Source organism: Hordeum vulgare, chromosome 3H (genome assembly GCF_904849725.1).
Source record: "Hordeum vulgare subsp. vulgare chromosome 3H, MorexV3_pseudomolecules_assembly, whole genome shotgun sequence".
Lineage (NCBI taxonomy): Eukaryota > Viridiplantae > Streptophyta > Magnoliopsida > Poales > Poaceae > Hordeum > Hordeum vulgare.
Genome location: NC_058520.1, coordinates 29,081,315 through 29,108,231, shown reverse-complemented (window position 1 = coordinate 29,108,231; position 26,917 = coordinate 29,081,315). Strand labels below are relative to the sequence as shown.

The 26,917-nt window shown below is 43.7% G+C and overlaps 1 protein-coding gene across 1 annotated transcript; it reads right to left on the bottom strand.

Annotated features, from left to right (window-relative positions):
- Positions 1-10,454: 10,454 nt before the first annotated feature.
- Positions 10,455-12,468, bottom strand: LOC123441427 (L-type lectin-domain containing receptor kinase SIT2-like). Its single transcript, XM_045117868.1, has one exon. The coding sequence runs from the start codon at positions 12,466-12,468 to the stop codon at positions 10,483-10,485; it is 1,986 nt and encodes a 661-aa protein (XP_044973803.1). The 3' UTR covers positions 10,455-10,482.
- Between the last annotated feature and the right edge of the window lie 14,449 nt (positions 12,469-26,917).

Genomic DNA, 26,917 nt, shown 5'->3' with positions numbered 1-26,917 from the left:
GGAGCTTTATGATATAGTATATTCGGAATTGGTTGGATTTACTCTTCCTAGATTTAGTCTCTCGATTACAAACTCTTCCCACCATCAGGGGTTGAGCCATAAAAACGTGTTATTGTAAACTAATACTAGGAAGGCGAAGTTTCTGAACTAGCAAGCAGACATAAAAATTAAACTTGAGGTCCAACGCGTGCACTTTGCAGGTTGTGTAAATGATGGTGATGTTCACCCCATCAACACCTCTAGGCGCTCCGGGGCTGGTCCTGGACGGCGCAGCGCTCTCGGTGAGGCTGGGCGCCAGGGCGGCGGCCCCGGATTCGTTTTGCGGTGGTGACGATTATGGTGGCCACGGGGGCGGCGCCTCGGCGCGTCGTGGTGGCTCGGGAGGCTCGACCCCTTGTAGTTAGGCGGCGCGACTTCAGCGAGCTAGCGGCAGGAGTACCCCGACTTCCTTGCCGGTGACATTCTCCAGCGGGACGACGGCTCGTGCGACTTCCTAGTGGCCCTCTCCTTTTGGTCCCGGTGGCTGCGTCGGGCGGATCTGGTGGTGACATCCTCTTCCGGCTGAATCCGGAGCTTTGGGGTGGCAGCCCGTGCTCCTTGCATGGTCGTTCTGGTTTGGTGGTGTGCACTGCGTCTTCTGCGCCTATTCATCGATGGCTTGACTCAGGAGGCTACCGGATCTAGTTGGGATAGGTTGGTCTTGGCTCGCTGGTTCTTCTCGCCGGCGACGAGGTTTGTGGTGGCTTCTGCATGGTCAAGGCGCGATGGCTTCGTGGAAGGTGTGCGGGCTAGCAGGGATGTTGTGCACGTGGTTGTGGTGTTGGGCGGTGCTCCCGACGAAAGCTTGTCGGCCGATAGCTTATCGGTCGATGGTGTCGGTATCTGTGGATGTCGTCTCACCTCCTTGGAGGCACCGTCGAGGAGTTCTCTCCCTGCACACCCCCGGATCCAGTTCTTCGGGTGAAAACCTTAGACCCGGTTGGGTCGGACGTCCGGGTCGGCATCGTCGCTTCCTTCTTGGGGCGTCATCTTGAAGAGCTTTGGATCTTGCTTGCACACTCCATGAGATAGACTCTCGCGACATTGCGGTTAGCTGGTGCCCGTCCGACAATGTGGATGCCTTGCGCGGCTTCTTTTGTGGCAACGATGGCGGCTTCAAGCGAAGTAGGATTTGCAGCTTGTTCTGGTAGTCGGTTTCATCCGGCGTGTTCGAGGGGTCGCCGTTGGCGCTGGCTCGGCGTAGGTACACCACTTGTTATCCTACAATGCTCATCGATAGAGTCACATCTGTCTCATCGCCGACGCGTGTGGTGGACTGTTTTGCGTTGTCCGACGCAGGCCTCTACGCTTGCCTGCGGTGGAGACTACATCGTTGATAGTTGATGGTGAAGTTGGAGTCGCCCTCGTGGAGGTGTGATGACGATGACGCCGGATTGCAACCTCGACGACTCTCTTCTCCTTGACAGCGTGTGTGCGTTCTTGTGTGGGTTGTCAAGCCGTCCTGTGTGTCTTGTTTTGGCGGCCGTATTGTAACGGTTTTAGCCTGGTTTTCCGTTTATTAACCGAACAACTCTCTTCAACCTTTTTTAATGAATCGGGCACTAAGGTACCGCGTTTCAAAAAATTGTTAACCAGTTTCAGCAAGATCCATGTAGTCTAACTTGATATAAACACAATATTCATTCCAACAGCTATACTAAGAAATATGGTCTTACGCAAAACAATGAATGCCAATTTTTTGCAGGAGAGAGAGAGAGAGAGGGGGGTGGGAGGGGAGGGAGGGAGCGAAAAAGCACACCAGCACCCGGGCTCCAGTCAGGCCGGTATTTTACCAAAATATTATTTTCCCACACTAAAAAAATCTGAAAAAGTATATACATAGATACATATTCGTAATGCACGTGTATAATTTTTCACTAGCATTTATGCTCTCATGTAACGTATACAAAAAAGACAAATACACATATTAAAATGGGTTTTATCTTTATTGTGTTTGGGCCATATATTAATCTTTTTGTGTAGCACGCAAACAACCAAATTACCTCATGAAACTTTTTACATGCTTGACTACCATGTATATGTATTTGTACAAAAAGAATTGGTATTTATTGAAGCTTTTAAGTATATATTGATTTTTTTGGTATATCCGAAAAAACGAGTTTCACATAATAAAAAATGGACCTAAAGTGTTGCATAAAACTCACTTCAATCATTTCAGGATATAATTTCACTCATTTCGAAAAACTTATTTCAATTATTAAGAGAGATATTTCACATGTTTTGGCAAAAAACATGAGTTCAGTGATTTCAAATTACTGGTTTCAATTATTTCAAAGAACATATTACAATTATTTCCAAAAACAGTTTCACTCATTCATAAAACATATTTTGCTTATAGTAAAAAAGTATTGAAACAATCATTTTCACATGTTTGAAATAACTAGTTTCATGTATTTGACACCGAAAATATGTGACATGTGTATTGAAAGGATTTCACTCATCTCAAAATATTGGTTCCACTTAATTCATAAAACTTATTTCATTTAATTAAAAAAATCTTTTCAAATTTTTTTTTCACTAGTTTCAAAACAAGATTTCACACATTTTTTTGATACATTTAGCTTCACATTTTTTTAAATAACTAGTTTCACATATTTCATATCCAAATATGTTTCATAGGCATCATTGGTTTCTTTAGAAATATGGTTTCAATCATTTCAATAGTTGATTTCATTTATTATGAATATGTAAATTTGAAATTACTGAAAATAAAATTTTGATATGATTGAAATAGCAAAAAATAGATATGCATGACATGCATGTGTATTGCTTGATGAGGCTACTAGTGATAGCTTGCGCTGGGTAGAAAAAATCAATGTAAATGCCTCAAACAATTTTTTCTCAATGGGTATGTGTATCCATATGCCATCATAGTTCATGTCCTTAGGGTTTGATGTCTTCATTGTCACATTAGCGAGCAGTTCACTCACATCCTTGTCAAATGCTTTGCATTGGGCTTGGACCTGGGGGCCATCCATCCTAAAGTTTTTTTTGCAAATCTCCAGAATAAATTCTGATGTTCCTCTCAGGAAAACCAAGACTGCACGCGTCATAGTAGATAGAAACACTCTTCCTAAATGTGCACACAACCCGGGCATACTGTAAGCCATGATGGAGACATATCTTGGAGTCATAGGCCTCTGCGCCACCACGACATCTTGCCACATCATATGTTATGTACTGGCTCGAAGTAACTATCTGCATGTAGAACGAAGAGGGGGATGAGGCAACTACCTCCGGCAGCACGGCGGACACCTCTTCAAGGTTCTACTGGTACTTGCTAGTGTAGTTTCCACCATCTGCGACGTTGTGGCGTGAAAAACGTAGATCGGTGCCATATGAAAAGTGATGTAGTTCAAGAAGCAATAACTGATATTTTATATTCAAGCCTAATAATATTAGGGGTACACTTAAGATTTTTTCTAGTGTTGGGGGGGGGGCAATGGCCCCCTTTGCCCCCACACATCTACAACACTTGTGGTTGGGGACAAGCGACTAGGGGGACACGTGTGAGGCGAATCGAGTCTTTTGGGCCTCTGTCAGTAGGCTGGCCCGAGTGACATTCTACATGTAATATGTCGCGGGCCCTTCAACTGACGACTGATGTGGCACACAAGGAGGCAATTTCTTGAACAACGTCACACCTGTGATCATTTGGAATGATGGATAAGAAAGATATATCATGTAACATGTAAGAGTTATTTTCATTAGGCTTACCTCGCTGTACTTGTATGCCTCGTCAAGATTATTTACTATTGGCGACAATGTCCAGTCGTAGTCCAAGAAGAGGGCTATCGTCTTGTCCTACGAGTTGATTCTGATTTCATGAAACGAATCGATAGTAGTAGGACGATTGGCCTACAAGTGCAATAAATCATACATTAGAAAACGCTTTGCATAAGCCAGTCTAAAAATAACTAAAAAGCATGATTATGCAAATCTTGACTTTTAGAAGACAAATTTTCATTCAAATTCAAAAAATCTTGTTTAAGTGGCTCAAACTTGTGAAAAGATAAATATTGCACTTAACACATGTATTTTAGACATACTTTTATTGCGAGGTCAATTTGAAATGGCCACTTCAATATGTGATTTTTAGGTAGATATTTAAAAGTATGTTTAGAATACATGTTTAAGTGGCTTAGATGTAAAAGAAATGCTTTTCTCCATGGGGATCTGCATGAGGAGGTCTATATGGAGATACCACCCCGGGTTTAGAAATAGTAAGACATATGGGAAGGTATACAAACTCAAGAAATCATTTTATTGTTTGAAATTGTATTCAAAGGCATGTTTTGACAGATTCAAATGTGTGGTGTGTGGCATCGCATACTCCGAATGCAGTTCAGCCGGTGAAGTTTTCTACATGCATTGGAAGTCACATATCACAAATTCACAATCCTAGGGAATTACATGTGTAACAACATTGTTTGTACTTATTTGAAACACAAATTCATCTCAACTTAAAAAGATATTCATCTCAAATTCGCGCTATTCGTCACCATCGGTGAGGAATAGTTATTCTTCACCCTCTCTCTATTTTAAAATCAATGCAACGTAGTTTTACGTTTCGTAAATTTTATCTTATTTTTACGGAAAAAAGACCGTAAAGATATAATCAACGTAAAAATATTTTATGTCACATAAAATTACGAACATAAAAAATTAGTGCAAAAAATACAATAAATTCAAATTTTCTGGTCTCGCGACCTATAATTTTGTTTTTCTTTTGTCAATTTTTACATTATGATTCAATATAATTTAACTATTTGTATTTCAAATGTAATTTATTTGTAAATTGATCGTAATATTATCTTGAATTAAAAATAAAATATTTTGCATCAAGGGTAATGAATAGAGTTCCTATATATATATATAATTTGCTCACACCGAGTCACACAGTTGCTTCCTGGACATGCTAACTAACCATTCGATGTAAAATATCACAAGTGAGGCATCGTTAGGTCAGTTGACGAGTAATTAGCGTTGGATTTTCAAGCTTAGTTTCGTATACGCACAACACGCGCTATAACAGGGGAGAAACTTGACCAGGCAATTATTTTTTGTGTGACGCGGACAAAATTTTCAATTGACGTGTACAAGAAAAAATCAACTCATTTGTGACACACACACGGTTCCGAGGTTATACACTATGCGACTAGAGCCGACAGTCTACAACATAAAGATGATTTCTGAAGGGAAAATGTTTTACGTCAGCGCGCCGGCTCCAAGGTGGGCTGGTCGCACCGCTTGCTCGTTCACGCAGCTCTCGCTACTAAGCCACCTGCATGCCGCGTGACTGTACATCCCCATCTTATCCTTTCCCGTCGTGCTGGACCACTCTTTCCCTTCCTCTTCCATAAGAGGTTTCTCTCATTTCCACTGCTTTCGAACCAATGCAAGCTTTCCTCGTCGCTAGTCAGATCTTCTCGGATCTGCGTCGTCGGAGCTCTACCTGCCTCGTCGGTCCCGGCCACGCCGGAGCTGCAACCGGTTGAAGCTTTTTCCAAAGCCGCTTGTAGCTCCCTCAACGCTAGTTGTAGCTTTCGGCATCACCCCGTAGCTCTCGGCAACGCTTGCTTTTGGAAGTTTCACGGTGAAAGCTTTTTTCATACTGGTTGAAGCATTTTTTCACACCAGATGAAGCTTTTCTGTCATGGTTAAAGTTTTTGCACATTTCGATCGAAAAACTTTTTCACAGCAGTTGAAGCTTTTCTTAACGTTGGCTGAAGCTTTTTTTTCACACCGGATGAAGCTTTTTCTGTCATGGTTTAATTTTTTTCCATTCCGATCGAAACATTTTTTCACAGCGGTAGAAGCTTTTTTTGACGCCGGTTGAAGCTTTTTCTTACGCCGGTTGAAGCTTTTTTCACACGGGATGAAGCTTTTATTGCCATGGTTGAAGTTTTTCCTCATTCCGATCGAATCATTTTTTTTACAGCGGTTACAACTTTTCTTGACGCCGGTTGAAGCCCTTTTTTCATGATTGAAGCTTTTCTTGACAAGATGGCGAGAGGCAATGGCAGAAGGTGCAACGACGGCGACCAGCGGCGAGGACGACGACCGGTGACGAGGACGGCCGATGAGAGGTGGCGACGGAAGAAGGACCGCTCGACCGGGAGGGCGGGGGCGGGAGGAGCTCCATTGCATGTTGGACGAAGATGGTCGACGAGGGGCTCGCATTCGCCGGTTGAAGGTTAGGGGCAAGAATGAAGATCCGACGACCAAGGGTGGGCAGATGCGACACATAGGGTGCGACCGGTCCAAATTTAAGCCGGCGCGTCCACGCAGATCACTCCCTTTTCTGAAGTCGTCGATGGACACCTGTGAGCTGACGGCTTTTCCGCCCAAGCAATCAAACCCAACACTTACGAACACCAAGGCAATTTTCATAGCAGAGGTTTCGGCCTGAGCCTGTGTAACTGCCTAGCCAACTGTCCAAGTGGCCCCTCCCGGGTATGAATGTAGCCCATGGACTAGCCATGTACGTATGTATAGTAGGCACGGATGTAGGTAAATCCCATGACAAAGTAGGTCCCCCTGTGTGTGTACGTCAAAAAGAAAGTAGGTCCTCTTGTGTTTCTCAAAAAAAAAAGTAGGTCCTCTTTCTTTGCGATCCAAGAAGCCGTGTAGGTGCGTATAGAATTAAGGCCCTGTTTAAAACTACAATAGATTATAATAATATGGATTATAAAGATAGATTATATAATCTGGTTTATAAAAATAATTTAGGTGGACATGTTTGAAGGTCAGATTATATAAACTGTAATCCGGGTTTTACATTGCATAATGACCTGTCTGCCCTTTGTTTTTTTTTAAAGTGAAGGGTGGCGGTGGTAGGAATGTGATTGTCTTCAACTTTACAAGGATAATGGGTAATTAGCAATCCATAATCTGATTTTAGCTGGGGTAAAGTAGATTATGAGTTTTTAATAATCTGTCCATCTAGTTTTTATAATCTATATCATAATTTGTCCTGTTTGAAGACATAATAGATTATAAAAACTGGATTATATAATCTGAGTGGTTCCAAACAGGGCCTTAGCCTCGACGAGATGTGAAGCCTGGCACAGTGTATGGCCGATGGCCTGACCATTTACAAATAGCGCACAAACCACATCTCATTATTCCAGCCCACGGGTCACGCCAGTCCCTGTATGCCGCACTTGTGGGAAGGAAATCGCCATCGGTGCTCATGTCGTCGTCACGGCAGCGGTAGAGAAGAAATCTCTGATGCCATCACTTTGCTCTTTTTTTTACTGAATCTTGTCAGTTCGTATGGATTTTGAGATTCATGCCCTTTCTTATGCCACGCGGAAAAAATTGTAGTGCCCATAAGAATAATTTTTGCTTGGATTCAAAAGTTAGGAGTATCTCCAAGGCATGCAGACGGTCCCTCTCTTATAGAAGATTTCAATTTATATCAGGATCAAAGTGCACATAAAATGGTGTTTTTGTATTTGCATATGCTATCAAGTAATACAATGAATGTTCTGTTCATTTCTCATATTGCTTATGACATTTAACCCCTTATAAGTGTTATTTCTAGGGCTTAGAAGATGGTTATATTGTGGTTATATTGCTTCATTGGACATCAAAACAAGTCTTATAAAAAAACATGTATAAGGAGGCAGCAGATGTGTTGATAATTAACGGTGTTGGAAATATGCCCTAGAGACAATAATAAATGGTTATTATTATATTTCCTTGTTCATGGTAATCGTTTATTATCCATGCTAAAATTGTATTGATTGGAAACTCAAATACATGTGTGGATACATAGACAACACACTGTCTCTAGTGAGCCTCTGAAGGATTAGCTCATTGATCAAATATGGTCAAGGTTTCCTGACCATAGACATGAGATGTCATTTGATAACGGGATCACATCATTAGGAGAACGATGTGATGGACAAGACCCAAACTATGAACGTAGCATATGATCATGTCAGTTTATTGCTACTATTTTCTACATGTCAAAGTATTTGTTTCTATGACCATGAGATCATGCAACTCCTGGACACCGGAGGAATACCTTGTGTGTATCAAACGTCACAACGTAACTGGGTGACTATAAAGGTGCTCTACAGGTATCTCCGAAGGTGTCTGTTGGGTTGGCGTGAATCAAGACTGAGATTTGTCACTTCGTGTGATGGAGGGGTATCCGAGGACCCACTCGATAATACAAGATCACGACAAGCCTTGCAAGCAATGTGACTAAGGAGTTAGTCATGGGATCTTGTACTACGAAACGAGTAAAGAGACTTGCCAGTAACGAGATTGAACTAGGTATGGAGACACCGACGATCGAATCTCGGACAAGTAACTTACCGAAGGACAAAGGGAGCAACATACGGGATTAACCGAATCCTTGACATAGATGTTCAATCGATAAAGATCTTCGTAGAATATGTAGGAGCCAATATGGGCAACCAAGTCCCGCTATTGGTTATTGACCGGAGAGTGTCTCGGTCATATCTACATAGTTCTCGAACCCACAGGGTCTACACACCTAAGGTTCTGTGACGTTTTAGTATTGTTGATTTATGTATGTAGGTGACCGAAAGTTGTTCGAAGTCCCGGATGAGATCCCGGACATCACGTGGAGCTCCGGAATGGTCCGGAGGTAAAGATTGATATATAGGAAAGTGGTTTTTGAACTCTGGAAAAGTTTCAAGCATTTCCACGAGTGTACCCGAAGTGACGAATGTGTTCCGGGGGTCCACCAAGTGGGCCTACCCACCCCAAAAGGTCTCATGGGCTGTGGGAGGATGTGGACCAGCCCCTAGTGGGCTGGCCGAAGCTTCCACTAAAGCCCAATGCGGCTAGGAGGTGGGAAGGAAAGAAACCCAAGTGGGGAATGGTGGAGTCCTACTAAGAGTAGGATTGGAGGTGGACTCTTCCACCTCCTCCACTTCGGCCGAACCCTTGATGGGTTTTGATGGTCCCCTTCCTCCCTCCTGTATATACTAGAGGATTTGAGGGAAGCCCTAACCCGAATAAGCCACGTGCTGCCCTCTCTCTCTAGGTCATTCCCCCCTCTAGATCAGTTCAGTAGAGCTTGGCGAAGCCCTGCTGGATTAGTTCACCACCAACACCACCACACCGTCGTGCTGGCGAACTCATCTACCTCTCTGCCCCTCTTGCTGGATCAAGAAGGTGGTGATTATCATCGAGTTGTACGTGTGCTGAACATGGAGGTGCCGTCCGTTCGGCACTAGATCGGGATGGGTCGTGATGGGATTGCGGGATGAATCGTGATGAGATCACGAGATGGGTTGCGGTTTGTATCGCGAAGATGTTCCACTACATCAATCGTGTTAAATACGCTTTCGCTTAGTGATCTACAAGGGTATGTGGATCCAATCTCTCCTCTCGTAGATGGTCATCACCACGAATAGATCTTATGTGCGCGTAGGAAATATTTTGTTTCCCATGCGACGTTCCCAACAAATGGATGAGGTATGCTTCGTTATGTGATTGTTTTTTACCTAATGTAAGAAGCATGTGCATATTGTAAATAGATATATTGAGAAAACTATGTCAGGTCCGTAAATGTTCCAAATCAGATTTGGTTTGGAAAATTTATGCAATGAAAAGAAATTATTGAATAAGATCCATACTGATATCATTTTCAGCGACTTTGCATCTAGAAAGTTAGAAGAAGAAGAAATTAAGGTAATATATAAGGGGTCCCGATTCTTTGTTTTGCCTCGGGCCCTCGAAATCTCAGGACCGTCCCTAGTAGACGACGACGAAAATGCAAGTCAACCCAAGCCACTAGTGTCTAACAAGGGATGTGACCTCCAAGGCCAAGGTGATACCCCTAAGGTGGCCAATGAGTTCGTCGTTGAAGCTCACTCCACCCAAGCTATGCGGAACTTGAGTTTCCACTTCGAGAGTTCGGGACCCAAATGACAAGGGGGTGAAGCGGTTCCATAACAACATCTCCAAGGAGAATAAAGATGATGCCCGAGGCACCATCATCGCCAATATGAACTGAAGTTGGTGCTAGGTTTTCACATATAGCTCTCCAAACTCAAATTCAATACCTATATCATACTCTGACAGAAAAACATTTTTTGTGAACTTTTACTTATATAAAGGCTATGGAAAATTGAGTAAGCACATTGTTAAGAAAGAACATAAGAATCCAGGAACATCATGAAGAGTAAAACTAGGGCAAACACACACAACAAGTGTGTTCTACTTCAAAGAGAGGAACATACATATATAGTTGTAATGAACAATGCGTATTACATGTGAGGTGTGTATAACCTAAATATTCAAAACATTTATCTATAGTTACAGTTCATAAAATGGTACTTATCAAGAACAGCATAAAACACACTTTTATACTATGTATATATCTATGTGATTTTGTAGCGCGTCACTCACATGGATTTTCCTAACTAATATTTATCATCTTCCACTAGATAGATCGGTCATTCTCATTGTCGGAGAACTGGATAACATGATATGTTGATCAAAACCTTGATCTCTTCTTGTAAGGCTCAAAATTGGTGGCAAATCTGGAAGTGGTGCACCCTCTCCAAGGTACTGCATAACTAAGCGCATGGATGGCCTACAAGTAGGTATTGTATGAGAGCATAATAGGCCAAGCTTTAGAACTAAATCTACCTCGTCCATGATATAATCTTCCAGCCTTGGGTCTACTGTTGTAAGGATTGAATTGTGTTGCCATGCATAGTGCACACAATCTACTAGCAGCACCGGCTCACCAGAATAACTCACTCCTATCGGATGCCTCCCGCAAGCAACCTCCAACATGAACACACCAAATGCAAATACATCGGTCGCCTTGGTTGCCCTCCCAAGCGTAGCTAACTCGGGAGCAATGTAACCCATGGTGCCGGCCAAATTTGTGATGTGGCCGCCAGTCCCATTTCCATGGTTGTGCAATCTTGCAAGGCCAAAATCACCAAGCCTTGAGTTCATTTCGTTATCGATAAGGACATTGCTTGACTTGATGTCTCGATGGATGACAACTTTCTCCCAATCCTCATGGAGGTAGAAAAGACCAGATGCGATGCCTTTTATAATGTCAAACCTATGAACCCAGTTCAATGCTTGCCTATCTTGACCATGCAAAAATCTATCAAGACTACCATTTGGCATGTAATCATAAACTAGAAGGAGCTCATTTCCATGACGAGAATAGCCAAGCAATTGGACAAGGTTGCGATGTCGGAGATGACCAAGTGTGACAATCTCGGATATGAACTCCTTCATCCCCTGCTTTGATTCTGGAGAAATCCTCTTGATTGCAACATTTTGCTTTGAAGTTGGTAGCACTCCTTTATACACCTTCCCAAATCCACCTTCCCCTAGTAGCATCATGTTATTGAAACCTCTTGTTGCAGTGGCTAGATCTTTATATGTGAAAGATGGTGGCCCGGTCTCAATTTCCCACTCGGAATTCTTCCTTGCCTTCCTCCTAAGAACATAAATGACAATAATAACAAGTGCGGTCATCACTGGTAGAGTGACAACTGGTACAAGAATGGCTCGGGGAATACGTGAACGATTTTGTGTTGTATGTCTAACTTCTTCTATAATTAGAGACATGGATGCGTAGTTAAGTGGATGAGCCTTCCCAGTTGTGTTGAAACTCCATCCAATAATGTAATGCCTTGACTTAAGGAGTCCCGTTGAAGATGAAAACCCAGCATAGAATGAGTTGTTTGCCAACACAGACGTAAGATTAACATTGCTTGACAATAATGGACGGTGCGGCTTGAGCTCTAAGTAAGGCGCCAAACTGGCATTAATGGTGTGTGAGATTTCATCATAGTCCACCCATACTTGCATCGGTTTACCACTAGCAAGCTTCAATGGAGAGAACATACCATTTGAGGTGTAGTAACCAGCCGTGTGGGAATAGATGGACTCCATGCCGTTTACATCGACACCAATGTGGTTGTCATCAATATCAGCAAATTGGGGATTCTTAATTGTATCAAGCTCAACAGCAAAGAATTGGTTTGTGCCATTGCCGTTCCTTTCCATGTTGGTCAAGCCCAAGTAAGGACCCGGGAGGGCATCGAACACAAAGTCCATCGTGGATGAAAGCGCAAAGGCAAGCCCATGCGCACTCACCCCATCGTTGTTGTCCATAGGCATGATGAGGAACACAAAGGTTGTTGAGAATGAGGAAATAGAGCCAAATGGACGCCTGGAGAAAGCATGCCCGCTCTTTTGTGGATCATTGTTGGTTAGCATAAGTGTCCCGCTTGTGACAGAAGCCACGCCATTAAGCTGGAACACGCCCACAGGGATGCCCGTGTCGTAGTTGAAGCCATTCTCACGAAAATCACCAAAGGCGTAGGTGCACTTGAACGTGTGGATGGTGAAAAGGAGAAAGATCATGAGAAAGTGAGCCGACATAGTGAAGCAAATCAGCTCTTTCCCGGCTGGGATATGTTTGGTGAAGCAAAGTTGTACCAAAGATCAAAGAGGCTCTCCTAAAGATATAGTCCAAGGGTCTCTCTGTCTCTCTCTCACACACACATCATGTTGAAGAAAATAAAGGCAGGTTTTAATTAAAAATGGAAAACAATGCCCATTTGATAGGCAGAACCAACCTATATTTTCTCGGCCATACAACTCACATACATCACGCTGAAGAAAAGAGGGCCAATTTTTATAAGGAAATAAAAGAAAATGAAGCCACGTTTGGTTGGTACAAGAACAACGAACCTATATTGAAGGCCAATTTTCTTGAACGGGTCAAGCTCCTATGACGCGCCTTGACATCGATGCACGACATGCTAGCTGTCGTACGCATACAATTCATTGTTCTCTGTCATATCCAACCTCTTTGGAGCATTTGGAGGTGGATTCCTTGGCGATCTCATGTTGGAGAAATGTGTCGTCTCTGTCATATGAGCAAATGGACGTGCCTGAGTCCATGGTGTTGAGAATAAGTCGCGGCTGAACCTGGACGCATGCGCGTGTGCGCGTGCAGGGCGTGTTGGGTGCGAGTCACGGCGGAAACTCGGATGCGTGCGGGTGCGGCCGAGGGTGTGTGTGTGTGTGCGGGTTAGGCGTGCGTGCGTGCGTGCGTGTGGTATCTAGCGCAGGAGTAGGACGAACTAGTCGCGTGCACCGGTGGTGGCCGCGTCGTCCGCGTGCGTGCGTGGAGGGTGCGCGAGCGAGCCCAGGAGGTGTGGGGCGTGGCGAGTGGGGCGTGGGCTGGCGCGGGGCGTGCAGGCGTGACCGGCGTATAAAGCTCGACCCCCGCCCCTTGTAATAGCTGAGAAAACAGAGTTCATGCTCAGGCAATACACAGTGCGCCGTTCGGCGGCAGTGGTGTTCGTGCGCTAGAAAAACTCATTGTGCTTTCTCCTTCTTCTCCTCCGATGCTGTCTCCTGTGATCGCCGGGGTGCGGCGGTTCCATTCCTGCGCCAACATTTGGCATCAGAGCTAGGTTGGAGGGTGATCACCGGCTGCCATGGCGATGGTCCCGTTCGGTGACGGCGGTGTGTCAGCGACGATGCAGGTTCCACCGTTGACGCCGACGAACTACACCTCCTGGGCGATCAAGGTGGTGGCGATCCTTGATGCCCAGGGGCTATGGGGTGCGGTGGCGCCAGCGGATGGCGCGGCGGTGGACGCTGGCAGGAGCAAGACGACGCGGGCGATGCTACTCGGGGCTTTGTCGGAGGAGGTGTTGATGCAGGTAACGCCAAAGCAGACGGTGAGGAAGGTCTGGGACTCCCTAAAAGTCCGCTTCGTCGGTGCCGATCGGGTGAGGGCCGCGCGGCTGGTGACGCTACGCGGCGAGTTTAATTGCCTGTGGATGGATGACGGCGACGAGCTTGATGCGTACGCCGGAAAGGTCTACGGGATGGCGACGAGGTACACGATGCTCGGGGCGACGTTGAATGATGCGACGGTGGTGAAGAATCTGCTCGACACCGTGCCGGACCGGTTGTATGCCACGATCGCCGGCATCGAGCAGTTTTGCGATGTCGAGGCGATGGCCTTCGACGAGGCGCTCGGCCGCCTGAAGGCGTTCGAGGAGCGAACACGTCGGCGAGCGGGCGCAAGGACAACTGATGCTCACTAAGGAGCAGTGGGCGGTGCGGCGGATGCAGAAGGATGGTGGCACCTACCACGATGATGACGGTGGCAGCAGAACGGCTTCGGGCGGCTGGAAGAAGAGGCGTGGCCGCTGCTACAATTGCGGCCAGCGCGGTCACTTCAAGCAGGATTGTACCAAGCCACGAAAGGCGCCGGCGGCGGAGCAGGCTCTACTGGTGGAGGCCGGCGACAACTTTGGCGGGCTCGGACTCCTGTGAGCCGCGTCTTAGGGCATGTGTTGGGAATAAGTCGTGGCTGAACCTGGACGCGTGCGGGTGAGCGCGCGCAGCACGCGTCGGGTGCGAGTCACGGAGGAAACTCGGGTGGGTGCGGGCGCGGCCGAGGGTGTGTGTGTGTGTGTGGGTTAGGCGTGCTTTCGTTCGTGCGTGTGGTACCTAGCGTAGGAGTAGGGCGAACTAGTCGCGTGCACCGGTGGTGGCCGCGTCGTCCGTGTGCGTGCGCGGCGGCTGCGCGAGCCCAGGAGGTGAGGGGCGTGGTGAGTTGGGCGTCGGCTGGCGCGGCGTGCAGGCGTGACGGCGTATAAAGCTCGACCCCTGCCCTTGTAATCGCTGAGAAAACTGGGTTCGTGCTCAAGCAATACATAGTGCACAGTTCGGCAGCGGTGGTGATCGTGCACCAGAAAAACTCGCTATGCTTTCTCCTTTCTCTCCTCCGAAGCTGTCTCCGGTGATCGCCGGAGTGCGGCGGTTCCATTCGTGCGCCAACACATGGTGCGAGCAGTTTCTATGGTTGATGATGTTGTGTTGGTGGTTCATGTTGATCATGCTCATGCGGTCGGTGAGTTGGTGCCAGCTCCTAGGAGCATCTTGGTTGACGACAACTACATCAAGAAATACAATGAGTTTTACGACTTCCTTGATAAATGGGTAGCTGATCAACCTGTATCCGACAAGACAATTGGTTGCCTCGTGAAGGTGAAACCAAACACGGAGAAGTCAAAGAACAAAAGCAAGAAAGGTGGCGCCATCCGGAAGACGTCTGCGATCTCATGATGGAGGGTGCTCTGCGTTATTGATGTTTTGTTAAGGAAGTCTATTGTGTTCTACGCTTTGTCGAGGGTTGCAGTTGTTGTGTGTTGGGAGAGCGGCATGCACGACTAAGGTGTTTTGTGCTTTGTGGATAGATCACTTATGGATTATTTGTATCGGTTTTCGTCTGTTTTCCATAAATTAACTTGGCAAATCTCTTTTTATTAATTAAGCAGTGAGGCAAATCTTTTACCTTCATTTAAAAAAAAATCTACAGCAACGAGAATATGTAAGAACGCCTATAGTTGGATCGGACAAATGTGATCCTTTATATGTCTATGGACGCGTCCGGACCCGTCCACGGACGCATCTGAACGGTCCTTTATATTTATTTTTGTGCATCTACATATTTCATATCTAGACTATTAAATCCATACAAAATCATGCATGTCGCTCATATAAACCAATGTCACACGTAGATAACAAAGTACCAATATCTCGTGTGCGACGTATTTTGTGGGACTAGAAAGGAGTGAGACACTGTTCGAGATGATTGTTGTGGTGCGACACATTTGAGCGCGTAAATAGCCCACACATAACATGTCCATTAAACTGAACTGATGCCTTCGTTAGTTGTTAGAGGTTGAACGCACCACTTATCCAGGTAAGCGCGAAACCCACCATTTCCATGTAAGCGCGGGACCCACCTCTTCACAGCTAGAAGGGACGACCGGACGAGCGTCCGTGCACGTCCGCCCGCCGCCGCCCATTGCTTCCCATTCCCCAATATTTCTCTTCTCCGGCAACCTAGGGCATATGTCTACCTCATCCACCACACATTCATCAAAATGGCAATAGTATGGTCCTGTTGAGGGAGTCCGGGACTAAGGGGTCGTCGAACGGTCAGCCCATCTCTTACAGGCCGACCTAATAGGTCGTGTTGTTGAAGACCGGATTGCGTGACGACCTCATGTTGAGGAAGGAAAGCTCCAAAGACTAGTGTGTCATCCAAGTTAAGTAGGCTAGATCAGCGCATTTGTCCCCGGTTGGAGGTCGGTTGTATGTAATCCTAGGAACCCCTGATGTCTATATAAACCAAAGGGATTTATCCGTATAGGCAAGTTGACTCATCTAGGGGTTTTGCTCATACGATCTCGAGGTAGATCAACTCTGTAATTCTCATCCACATCAATATAATCAAGCACGATGTACGGTTTTACCTCCTTAAGAGGGCCCAAACCTAGGTAAACATTGTCTCCTTCGTCCCCTGTAACCATCGATCCTAGGTCCACAGCTCGGGACACCATACCCGAGATATGTCGATTTTGACACCGGTACCAGTGCCACTCAGGAGGTGTCCTGACTGCCCACGCCCAGAGCATCTTAAACGGTGGGTCAATAAGACTGAATACAATGGCAACATTGGGCGCGAATTTGTGAAATGCTTGAGAAAAACAATGCCTGAAAGGGATGGCAAGGTTAGATCTCAGTTCTTAGCCCGTTCTTCACTATCATTTGCTCTCATTTCTCCATATTTTGTTTTTTCTTGTCGAATTTGGGATTTAGGGTTCATGTTGTTATTTTTAGATTCTGAAGAAATGTACCCATTTCAAGTGGATGGATGATTATATTGAGAGGATTCTGTTTGAGGGCTACATTGATTCGAGCGGGGCCGTAACCTGGGAATTCAATTTAGGCGGGGAGCCGCCGATTGCTGTGGAGAATTTGGGGAGCTCGGACAGAGGGGCGGGCAGAGTCCTGCCGATGGTGGGGTATGCGCACAATGACGAACTACACGCGGAGTCCGGACTGAACGAGGAACTGAAGAAGATTAAAAACATCTAATGCAGATGATCGATTTGCAAAAGCAAGCAAATATCATGGCAGGGGGTTCTTGTATCATTGCTTTCTTTTTCTTTTAGTTGTTGTTTATCCGTCATTAGAATGGGCATTTAGGCCTGTTAGGGAAAATGACACGATCTGTGCACCATGCGAGGTTCATGTAACTGAATCGAAGCAACAATTTAGAAAATTATTCAGTGTTCATATCCGAGTTTTTGTTCTTCACTTGATAGAGTGCACACCCAAATTCAGGGCAATTCCTCTTTGGCGCACGTGGAGGGCACGCCTACTTGGGCTTGACCCATATTGCTTTTTTTTAAAGAGAAAGGGAGTATGATTCGAACCTTGGACCTCGAGGTCGAAGGTTATGGTAATGTTTTAACCAATAAAACATTTATTCAAACTTCTTCCTTTTCTTTCGTTTACCTTTTTGTGCTTGCTTTTTTCTTCTTCTTAATTTTCTCCACTTGTTTGATGAAGTGTTCGCAAATATGTGATTTCTTTTTCTAATTGATAAACTTTTTTGAGTTTGGTGATTTTTTTTTAAAAACTACATGAATTTTTTATTTTTTATGATCTCTTTTCAAATTTGTAGGTATTTCTTCAAATTTAAAAAGTTCATGAACTTTTTTCGTGAACTTGTTTCCAAATCGATGAACTTTTTCTTTTAAATTTGTGAACATTTTTGAAAATCCGTGGACATAATTTAAAATTTGTGAACTTTTTTTAAATCGATGAACTTTTTTTGAAATTGATGAACTTTTTGAAAATCAGTGAACCTATTTTAAAATTCATGAACATTTTTTAAAATAAATGAACTATTTTTGAACACCTGTGAACTTTTTTTCAAATTCGATGAACTTTTTTGAAAAATGTTGAATTTTTATAAATTTTGATGAACTTTTTTTCAAAATTGGTGAACGTTTTTAAAATTCGATGAATTTAAAAAAAGTTATTAACATTTTTCAAATTTAATGAAAGTTTTTTGAAAATCAGTTAACTTTTTTTAAATTCGATTGCCTTTATATGAAAATTTTTAAAATTCATGAACTTTTTTAAAATATCAATTTTTTTATTTTATTTTCTTCTTTCTCATTGAAGTTAAAGGTTATTGGACCGTCGGAGTATGGGGCGCTGCAGGCGCCAGAAGCGAGAATGGGCGCCTGCAGCGCTGTATAGGACCTCTCCAAATTCAGTTTCTAGTAAAAGAAAATCTGGGCTACCGAATAGATGTTGGACCGTGAGAAAATAGCAAGGCCCAAAGAAAAACCAGCCCACCCGCGTAGGGGCAACAACCCTTTTTTACTTGTCTTAACTCAAATAGAAACTTTTCTTTTTTTAACCTTTGAAAAATAATACTTCTGTTAACTGTTGAATGGTTCATGAAAATATGTGTTACAACTACAATATTATTTGTTTTACTTTTTACTTATCTATATCATGTACTTCGTAGAATGCAAAGAATATTATTTGTTTGTACAACATATGAAAACATGTATGTATTGTAGTTTTTTTGCTTTACATATTTTTTGCTTGTCCACTATTGTTTTCTGATTGTTTTTATCCTTTGCATTCTAGCTAGGGTGACCCTAGTAGCTACTAGTAGATCAAAGAAAGAAGGAGACGTGGGAGAGCATTGCTACTGAACTAGATACATGCATGCCTACAGGCAACACCTATATATGATTTTTTTGTTACTCCTACAATATCAAAAAATGCAAGGAGTAAAGATAAATAAAAAAGCACACTATTACTTCAATAAAACATACATATATTAGCACGAACATAACAAAGATATATAGTAGCATGAATTCATGACACAACTTAACTTGGGCTCTGTTGGAAATATGCCCTAGAGGCAATGATAAATTAGTTATTATTATATTTCTTTGTTCATGATAATCGTTTATTATCCATGCTGTAATTGTATTGATTGGAAACACAAATACATGTGCGGATACATAGACAAAACACACCTTCCCTAGTAAGCCTCTAGTCGACTAGCTCATTGATCAAAGATGGTCAAGGTTTCCTGACCATAGACAAGTGCTGTCACTTGATAATGGGATCACATCATTAGGAGAATCATGTGATGGACTACATCCAAACTATGAATGTAGCATATTGATCGAGTCGTTTTATTGCTATTATTTTTTGCGTGTCAAGTATTTATTCCTATGACCATGAGATCATATAACTCACTCGCACCGGAGGAGTACCTTGTGTGCATCAAACGTCGCAACGTAACTGGGGGACTATAAAGGTGCTCTACAGGTATCTCCGAAGGTGTTCATTGAGTTAGTATGGATCAAGACTGGGATTTGTCGCTCTGTGTGACGGAGAGGTATCTCGGGGCCCACTCAGTAATACAACATCACACACAAGCCTTGCAAGCAATGTGAATAAGTGTAAGTCACGGGATCTTGTATTACGAAACGAGTAAAGAGACTTGTCGGTAACGAGATTGAAATAGGTATGCGGATACCGACGATCAAATCTCGGGCAAGTAACATACCGAAGGACAAAGGGAATGACATACGAGATTATATGAATCGATCCTTGACACTAAGGTTCAACCGATAAGATCTTCGGAGAACATGTAGGATCCAATATGGGCATCCATGTCCCGCTATTGGATATTGACCGAGGAGTGCCTCGGGGCATGTCTACATAGTTCTCGAACCGCAAGGTCTGCACACTTAAGGTTCGGCGATGTTTTAGTATAGTTGAGTTATAGGTGTTGTTACCGAATTTTGTTCGGAGTCCCGGATAAGATCACAGACGTCACGAGGGTTTCCGGAATAGTCCGGAAACGAAGATTGATATATAGGATGGTTTCATTTGGTCACCGGAAAGTTTTGGGAAATTCCGACAGTGTACCGGGAGTGACGAATGGGTTCCGGGAGTTCACCGGGAGGGGCCCACCCACCCGGGAGTGATCCCAAGGCCCTAGGGTGGTGCCACAAGTCCTTAGTGGGCTGGTGGAGTCAGCCCAAGGAGCCCATGTCGCCACATAAGAAAATACCAAAAAGAAAAGAAAAAGGAAATGGAAAGAGGGAGGTGGAAAGGAAGGAGTGGACTCCTTCCCCACCAAACCGAATTGGGGTTGGAGTCCAACTCCTCCCCCTTGGCCGGTGCACCTTGAGGCCTTGTGCCTCAAGGCTAGCCCCTCCCCCTTCCTCCTATATATATTGGTGATTTAGGGCTGATTTGAGACACAACTTTTGCCACGTGCAACCCAACCCTAGACCACATAGTTCTACCTCTAGATCGGTTTTCTGCGGAGCTCGGATGGAGCCCTACAGGAATAGATCACCACCACCACCGGAGCGTCTTCACGCTCCCGGAGAACTCATCTACTTCTCCGTCTTGCTTGCTGGATCAAGAAGGCCGAGATCATCGTAGAGATGTACGTGTGCTGAACGCGGAGGTGCCGTCCGTTCGGCACTAGATCGGAACGGATCGTGGGACGGATCGCGGGACGGTTCGTGGGACGATTCGAGGGACCTGAAGACGTTCCACTACATCAACTGCGTTTCTTAAGGCTTCCCGTTGTGCGATCTACAAGGGTACGTAGATCCAATCTCCTCTCATAGATGGACATGACCATGATAGGTTTTTTGTGTGCGTAGGAATTTTTTTGTTTCCCATGCAACGTTCCCCAACAGTGGTATCACAGCCAGGTTCATGCGTAGATATTATCTCGAGTAGAACACAAAAGGTTTTGTGGACGGTGATGTTCGATTTGCTGCCCTCCTTAGGCTTTTCTCGATTCGGCGGTATTGTTGGATTGAAGCGGCCCGGACCGACATAACTCATACGCTTACGAGAGACTGGTTTCATCGACTGAAATGCAACCTCGTTGCATAAAGATGACTGGCGGGTGTCGGTTTCTTTAACTTTAGTTGAATTGGTTTTGACCGAGGCGGTCCTTGGAGAGAGGTTAAATAGAAATTTGCACATCTCTGTTGTGGTTTTTGCGTAAGTAAGATGCGATCATACTAGATACCCATAGCAGCCACGTAAAACATGCAACAAAAAATTAAAGGACGTCTAACTTGTTTTTGCATGGTATGCTTGTGATATGATATGGCCAATGACGTGATGTGATATATTGGATGTATGAGATTAGTTAATATCGACTTGCACGTCGATGCTACGACAACCGGCAGGATCCATAGGGTTGTCTTTAAACTAATGTTTGTGTTTGCAGATGCGTTTACTATATTGCTAGGTCGTAGCTTTAGTAGTAATAGCATAGATAGCACGACAACCTCGATGGCGACATGTTGATGGAGATCATGATGATGGAGATCATGGTGTGGCGCCGGTGACAAGAATATCATGACGGTGCTTAACTGATGGAGATCAAGAAGCACAAGATGATGGCCATATCATGTCACTTATGAATTGCATGTGATGTTAATCCTTTTGTGCACCTTATTTCGCTTAGAACGACGGTAGCATTATGAGGTGATCTCTCACTAAAATTTCAAGACGAAATTGTGTTCTCCCCGAGTGTGCACCGTTGCGACAGTTCATCGTTTTGAGACACCACGTGATGATCGGGTGTGATGGACTCAACGTTCACATACAACGGGTGCAAAACAGTTGCACACGCGGAACACTCGGGTTAAACTTGACGACCCTAGCATGGACAAACATGGCCTCGGAATACATGAGACCGAAAGGTTGAGCATGAGTCGTATAGTTGATATGATTAGCATAGAGATGCTTACCACTGAAACTATTCTCAACTCACGTGATGATCATACTTGAGTTAGTGAATTTGGATCATGTACCACTCAAATGACTAGAGAGATGTACTTTTTGAGGGGGAGTTCTCAAGTAATATGATTAATTGAACTAATTATCATGAACATAGTCAAAAGGTCTTTGCGAATTATGATGTAGCTTGCGCTATAGCTCTACTTTTTATATATGTTCCTAGAGAAAATTTAGTTGAAAGATGATAGCAGTAACTTTGCGGAGTGAGTCCGTAAAACTGAGGATTGTGCTCATTGCTGCGCAGAAGGCTTATGTCCTTAGTGCACCACTCGGTGTGCTGCACCTCGAGCGTCGTCTGTGGATGTTGCGAACATCTGACATACACGTTTTTGATGACTACGTGATAGTTCAGTGCGTAATAATTAAAGTCTTAGAAGCAAGGCGCCGAAGACGTTTTGAAAATGTCACGGAACATAAGAGATGTTCTGTGAGATGAAATTGAGGTTTCATGCTCGTGCCCTTGTTGAGAGGTATGAGACCTCCAACAAGATTCTTTGTCTACAAAGTAAAGGAGAAAAGCTCAATCGTTGAGCATGTTCTCAGATTGTCTGAGTACAAACAATCGCTTGAATCAAGTGGGAGTTAATCTTCTAGATAAGATAGTGATGGTTTTCCAAAGTCACTGCCACTAAGCTGCTAGAGCTTCGTTATGAACTATAACATATCAAGGATAGATATGATGATCCTTGAGCGATTCGCAATGTTTGACACTACAAAAGTAGAAATCAAGAAGGAGCATCAATTGTTGATGGTTAGTAAAACCACTAGTTTCAAGAAGGGCAAGGGCTAGAAGGGATACTTCATGAAACGGCAAACCAGTTTCTGCTCTAATGAAGTAACCCAAGATTGAACCCAAACCCGAGACTGAGTGCTTCTGGTATGAGGGGAACGGTCACTGAGGCAGAGCTACCCTAGATACTTGGTAGATGAGAAGGTTGGCAAAGTCACCAGAAGTATATTTGATATACATGATATTGATGTATACTTTACTAGTACTCCTAGTAGCATGAGGGTATTAGATACCGGTTCGATTGCTAAGTGATTAGTAACTCGAAATAAAAGCTACGGAATAAACAAAGACTAGCTAAAGGCGAGGTGACGATAAGTGTTAGAAGTGTTTCCAAGGTTGATGTGATCAAACATCGCATGCTCCCTCTACCATCTGGATTGGTGTTAAACCTAAATAATTGTTATTTGGTGTTTGCGTTGAGCATGAACATGATTGGATCGTTTTTATTGCAATACGATTATTCATTTAAATAGAATAATGGTTATTCTATTTGCTTGAATAATTACCTTCAATGGTTTATTGAGTCTCGATCGTAGTGTTAGACATGTTCATAATATTGGTGCCAAAAGATACAAAGTAATAATGATAGTACCACTTACTTGTGGCACTGTTGCTTGAGTATGTTGGTGTAAAATGCATGAAGAAGCTCCATGCTGATGGATCTTTGTACTCATTCATTTTTGAAACGTTTGAGACATGCAAACCATACGTGTTGGTATAAACGCATGAAGAAACTCCATGCAGATGGATCGTTTGGACTCACTTGATTTTGAATCACTTGAGACATGCAAAATCATACCACATGGAATAAGAAAGTAACTTGTTGGATGCAATACATTTTTGATGTGTGCAGTCCAATGAGTGCTGAGGCACGCAGTGGATATCGTTATGTTCTTACTTCACTGACAACTTGAGTAGATATAGTAGTATTTACTTGATGAATCACAAGTCTGAAATATTGAAAAGTTCAAAGCTACTTCAGAGTGAATATCGTCGTGACAAGAGGATAAACTGTCTACAATATGATCATAGAGATGAATATCCGAGTTGCGAGTTTTGGTACACAGTTGAGACAATGTGGAAATTGTTTCGCAATTCATGCCACGTGGAACACCATAGTGTGATGGTGTGTCCGAACGTCATAGCCACGCCCTATTTGATATGATGCATACTATGATGTCTCTTATCGAATTACCACTATCGTTTATGGGTTGTGCATTAGAGACAACCGCATTCACTTTAAATAGGGCACCGCATATTTTCGTTGAGATGACACAGTATGAATTATGGTTTGGAGAAACCTAAGCTGCCGTTTCTTGAAAGTTTGGGGGTGCGATGCTTATGTGAAAAAGTTTCAGTGTGATAAGCTCGAACCCAAAGCAGATAAAAGCACCTTCATAGGATATCCAAAACAGTTGGGTGCATCTCCTATCTCAGATCCAGAAGCAAAGTGTTTGTTTCTAGAAACGGGTCCTTTCTTGAGGAAAGGTTTCTCTCGAAAGAATTGAGTGGGAGGGTGGTGGAACTTGATGAGGTTAGTGAACCGTCACTTCAACCAGTGTGTAGCAGGGCGCATGAAGTTGTTCTTGTGGCACCTACACCAATTGAAGTGGAAACTAATGATGGTGATCATTGAGCTTCGGATCAAGTTAGTACTAACCTCATAGGTCGACAAGGTCGCGTACTACTACAGAGTAGTATGGTAATCTTGTCTTGGAGGTCATGTGGTTGAACAACAATGAACCTACGAGCTATGGAGAAGGGATGGTGGGCCCGGATTGCGACAAATGGTTGGAGGCCATGAAATCCGAGAGAGAATCCATGTAAGAAAACAAAGTGTAGACTTTGGAAGAACTACTTGATGGTCGTAGGACTATTAAGTAAAGATGGATCTTTGAAAGAAAAGACAAACGATGATGGTGAAAAGTCACCATTAAGAAAAGCTCGACTTATCACAAAGATATTTCCGACAAGTTCAAAGAGTTGACTATGATGAGACTTTCTCACTCGTAGCGATGCTAAAAATCTGTTGAAATTATGTTAGCAATTGCTGCATTGTTTGTGAAATATTGTACATAGGATGTCAAAACATTGTTTCCTCGACGGTTTCCTTGAGGAAAGGTTGTATGTGATACAACCAGAAGGTTTTGTCAATCGTAAGGATGCTAACAAGTATGCAAGCTCCAACGTTCCTTCTATGGACTGGTGCAAACATCTCGGAGTTGGAATATACGCTTTGATGAGATGATCAAAGCTTTTGGGTTTGTACAAGGTTTATGAGAAACTTGTATTTCCAAAGAAGTGAGTGGAAGCACTATAGAATTTCTGATAAGTATATGTGGTTGACATATTGTAGATCGGAAGTAATGTAGAATTTCTGTGAAGCATAAAGGGTTGTTTGAAAGGAGTTTTTCAATGGAAAAACCTGGATAAAGCTACTTGAATATTGAGCATCAAGATCTATAGAACTTTCAATAAAATGCATGCCTTGACAAGTTTTTGAAGGAGTTCAAAATAGATCAGCAAAGAAGGAGTTCTTGGCTGTGTTGTAAGGTGTGAATTTGAGTAGGACTCAAAGCCCGACCACAGCAGAAGAAAGAGAAAGGACGAAGGTCATCCCCTATGCCTTAGCCGTAGACTCTAAAGTATGCCATGCTGTGTGCCGCACCTGATGAGTGCCTTTGCCATGAGTGTGTCAAGGGGTACAAAGAGTGATCCAGGATTGAATCACTAAACAATGGTCAAAAGTTATCCTTAGTAACTAAAGGACTAAGGAATTTTCTCGATGATGGAGGTGGTTGAAGAGTTCGTCATAAAGGGTTGTGCCGATGCAAGCTTTGACACTAATCCTAATAACTCTGAGTAGTAAAATGGATTCGTATAGTAGAGTAGATATTTGGAGTATTTCCGAATAGCACGTAGTAGCAACATCCATAAGATTACATAAAGATTTGTAAAGCACACACAGATCTGAAAGACTCAGAACCGTTGACTAAAACCTCTCTCACGAGAAAGACGTGATCAAACCCTAGAACTGTATGGGTGTTGGATTCGTTAAAATCACATGGTGATGTGAACTAGATTAGTGACTCTAGTGCAAGTGGGAGACTGTCGGAAATATGCCCTAGAGGCAATGATAAATTAGTAATTCTTATATTTCTTTGTTCATGATAATCGTTTATTATCCATGCTATAATTGTATTTATTGGAAACACAAACACATGTGTGGATACATAGACAAAACACTGTCCCTAGTAAGCCTCTAGTTGACTAGCTCGTTGATCAAACATGGTCAAGGTTTCCTGACCATAGACAAGTGTCGTCACTTGATAACGGGATCACATCATTAGGAGAATCATGTGATGGACTAGACCCAAACTATGAACGTAGCATATTAATAGTGTCTTTTTATTGCTATTGTTTTCTGTGTGTCAAGTATTTATTCCTATGACCATGAGATCATATAACTCACTGGTACCGGAGGAGTACCTTGTGTGCATCAAACGTCGCAACGTAACTGGGTGACTATAAAGGTGCTCTACAGGTATCTCCGAAGGTGTCCGTTGATTAGTATGGATCAAGACTGAGATTTCTCACTCCGTGTGACGGAGAGGTATCTCGGGGCCCACTCGGTAATACAACATCACACCTAAGCCTTGCAAGCAATGTGACTAAGTTTAAGTCACAGGATCTTGTATTACGGAACGAGTAAAGAGACTTGCCGGTAAAGAGATTAAAATAGGTATGCGGATACCGACGATCAAATCTCGAGCAAGTAACATACCAAAGGACAAAGGAAATGACATACGGGATTATATGAATCCTTGACACTGAGGTTCAACCGATAATATCTTCGGAGAATATGTAGGATCCAATATGGGCATCCAGGTCCCGCTATTGGATATTGACCGAGGAGTGCCTCGGGGCATGTCTACATAGTTCTCGAACCCGCAGGGTCTGCACACTTAAGGTTCGGCGATGTTGTAGTATAGTTGAGTTATATGTGTGGTTACCGAATGTTGTTCGGAGTCCCGGATGAGATCACGGATGCCACGAGGGTTTCCGGAATGGTCCGGAAACAAAGATTGATATATAGGATGGTTTCATTTGGTCACCGGAAAGTTTCGGGCAATTCCGGTAGTGTACCAGGAGTGACGAATGGGTTCCGGGAGTTCACCGGGAGGGGCCCACCCACCCGGGAGTGAGCCCAAGGCCCTAGGATGGCGCCACAAGTCCTTAGTGGGCTGGTGGAGTCAGCCCAAGGAGCCCATGTAGCCACATAATAAAATACCAAAAAGAAAAGAAAAAGAAAAAGGAAAGAGGGAGGTGGGAAGGAAGGAG

Coding starts and splice junctions, on each gene's coding strand:
- LOC123441427 (XM_045117868.1), bottom strand. CDS start 12,468: ATGTCGGCTCACTTTCTCATGATCTTTCTCCTTTTCACCATCCACACG.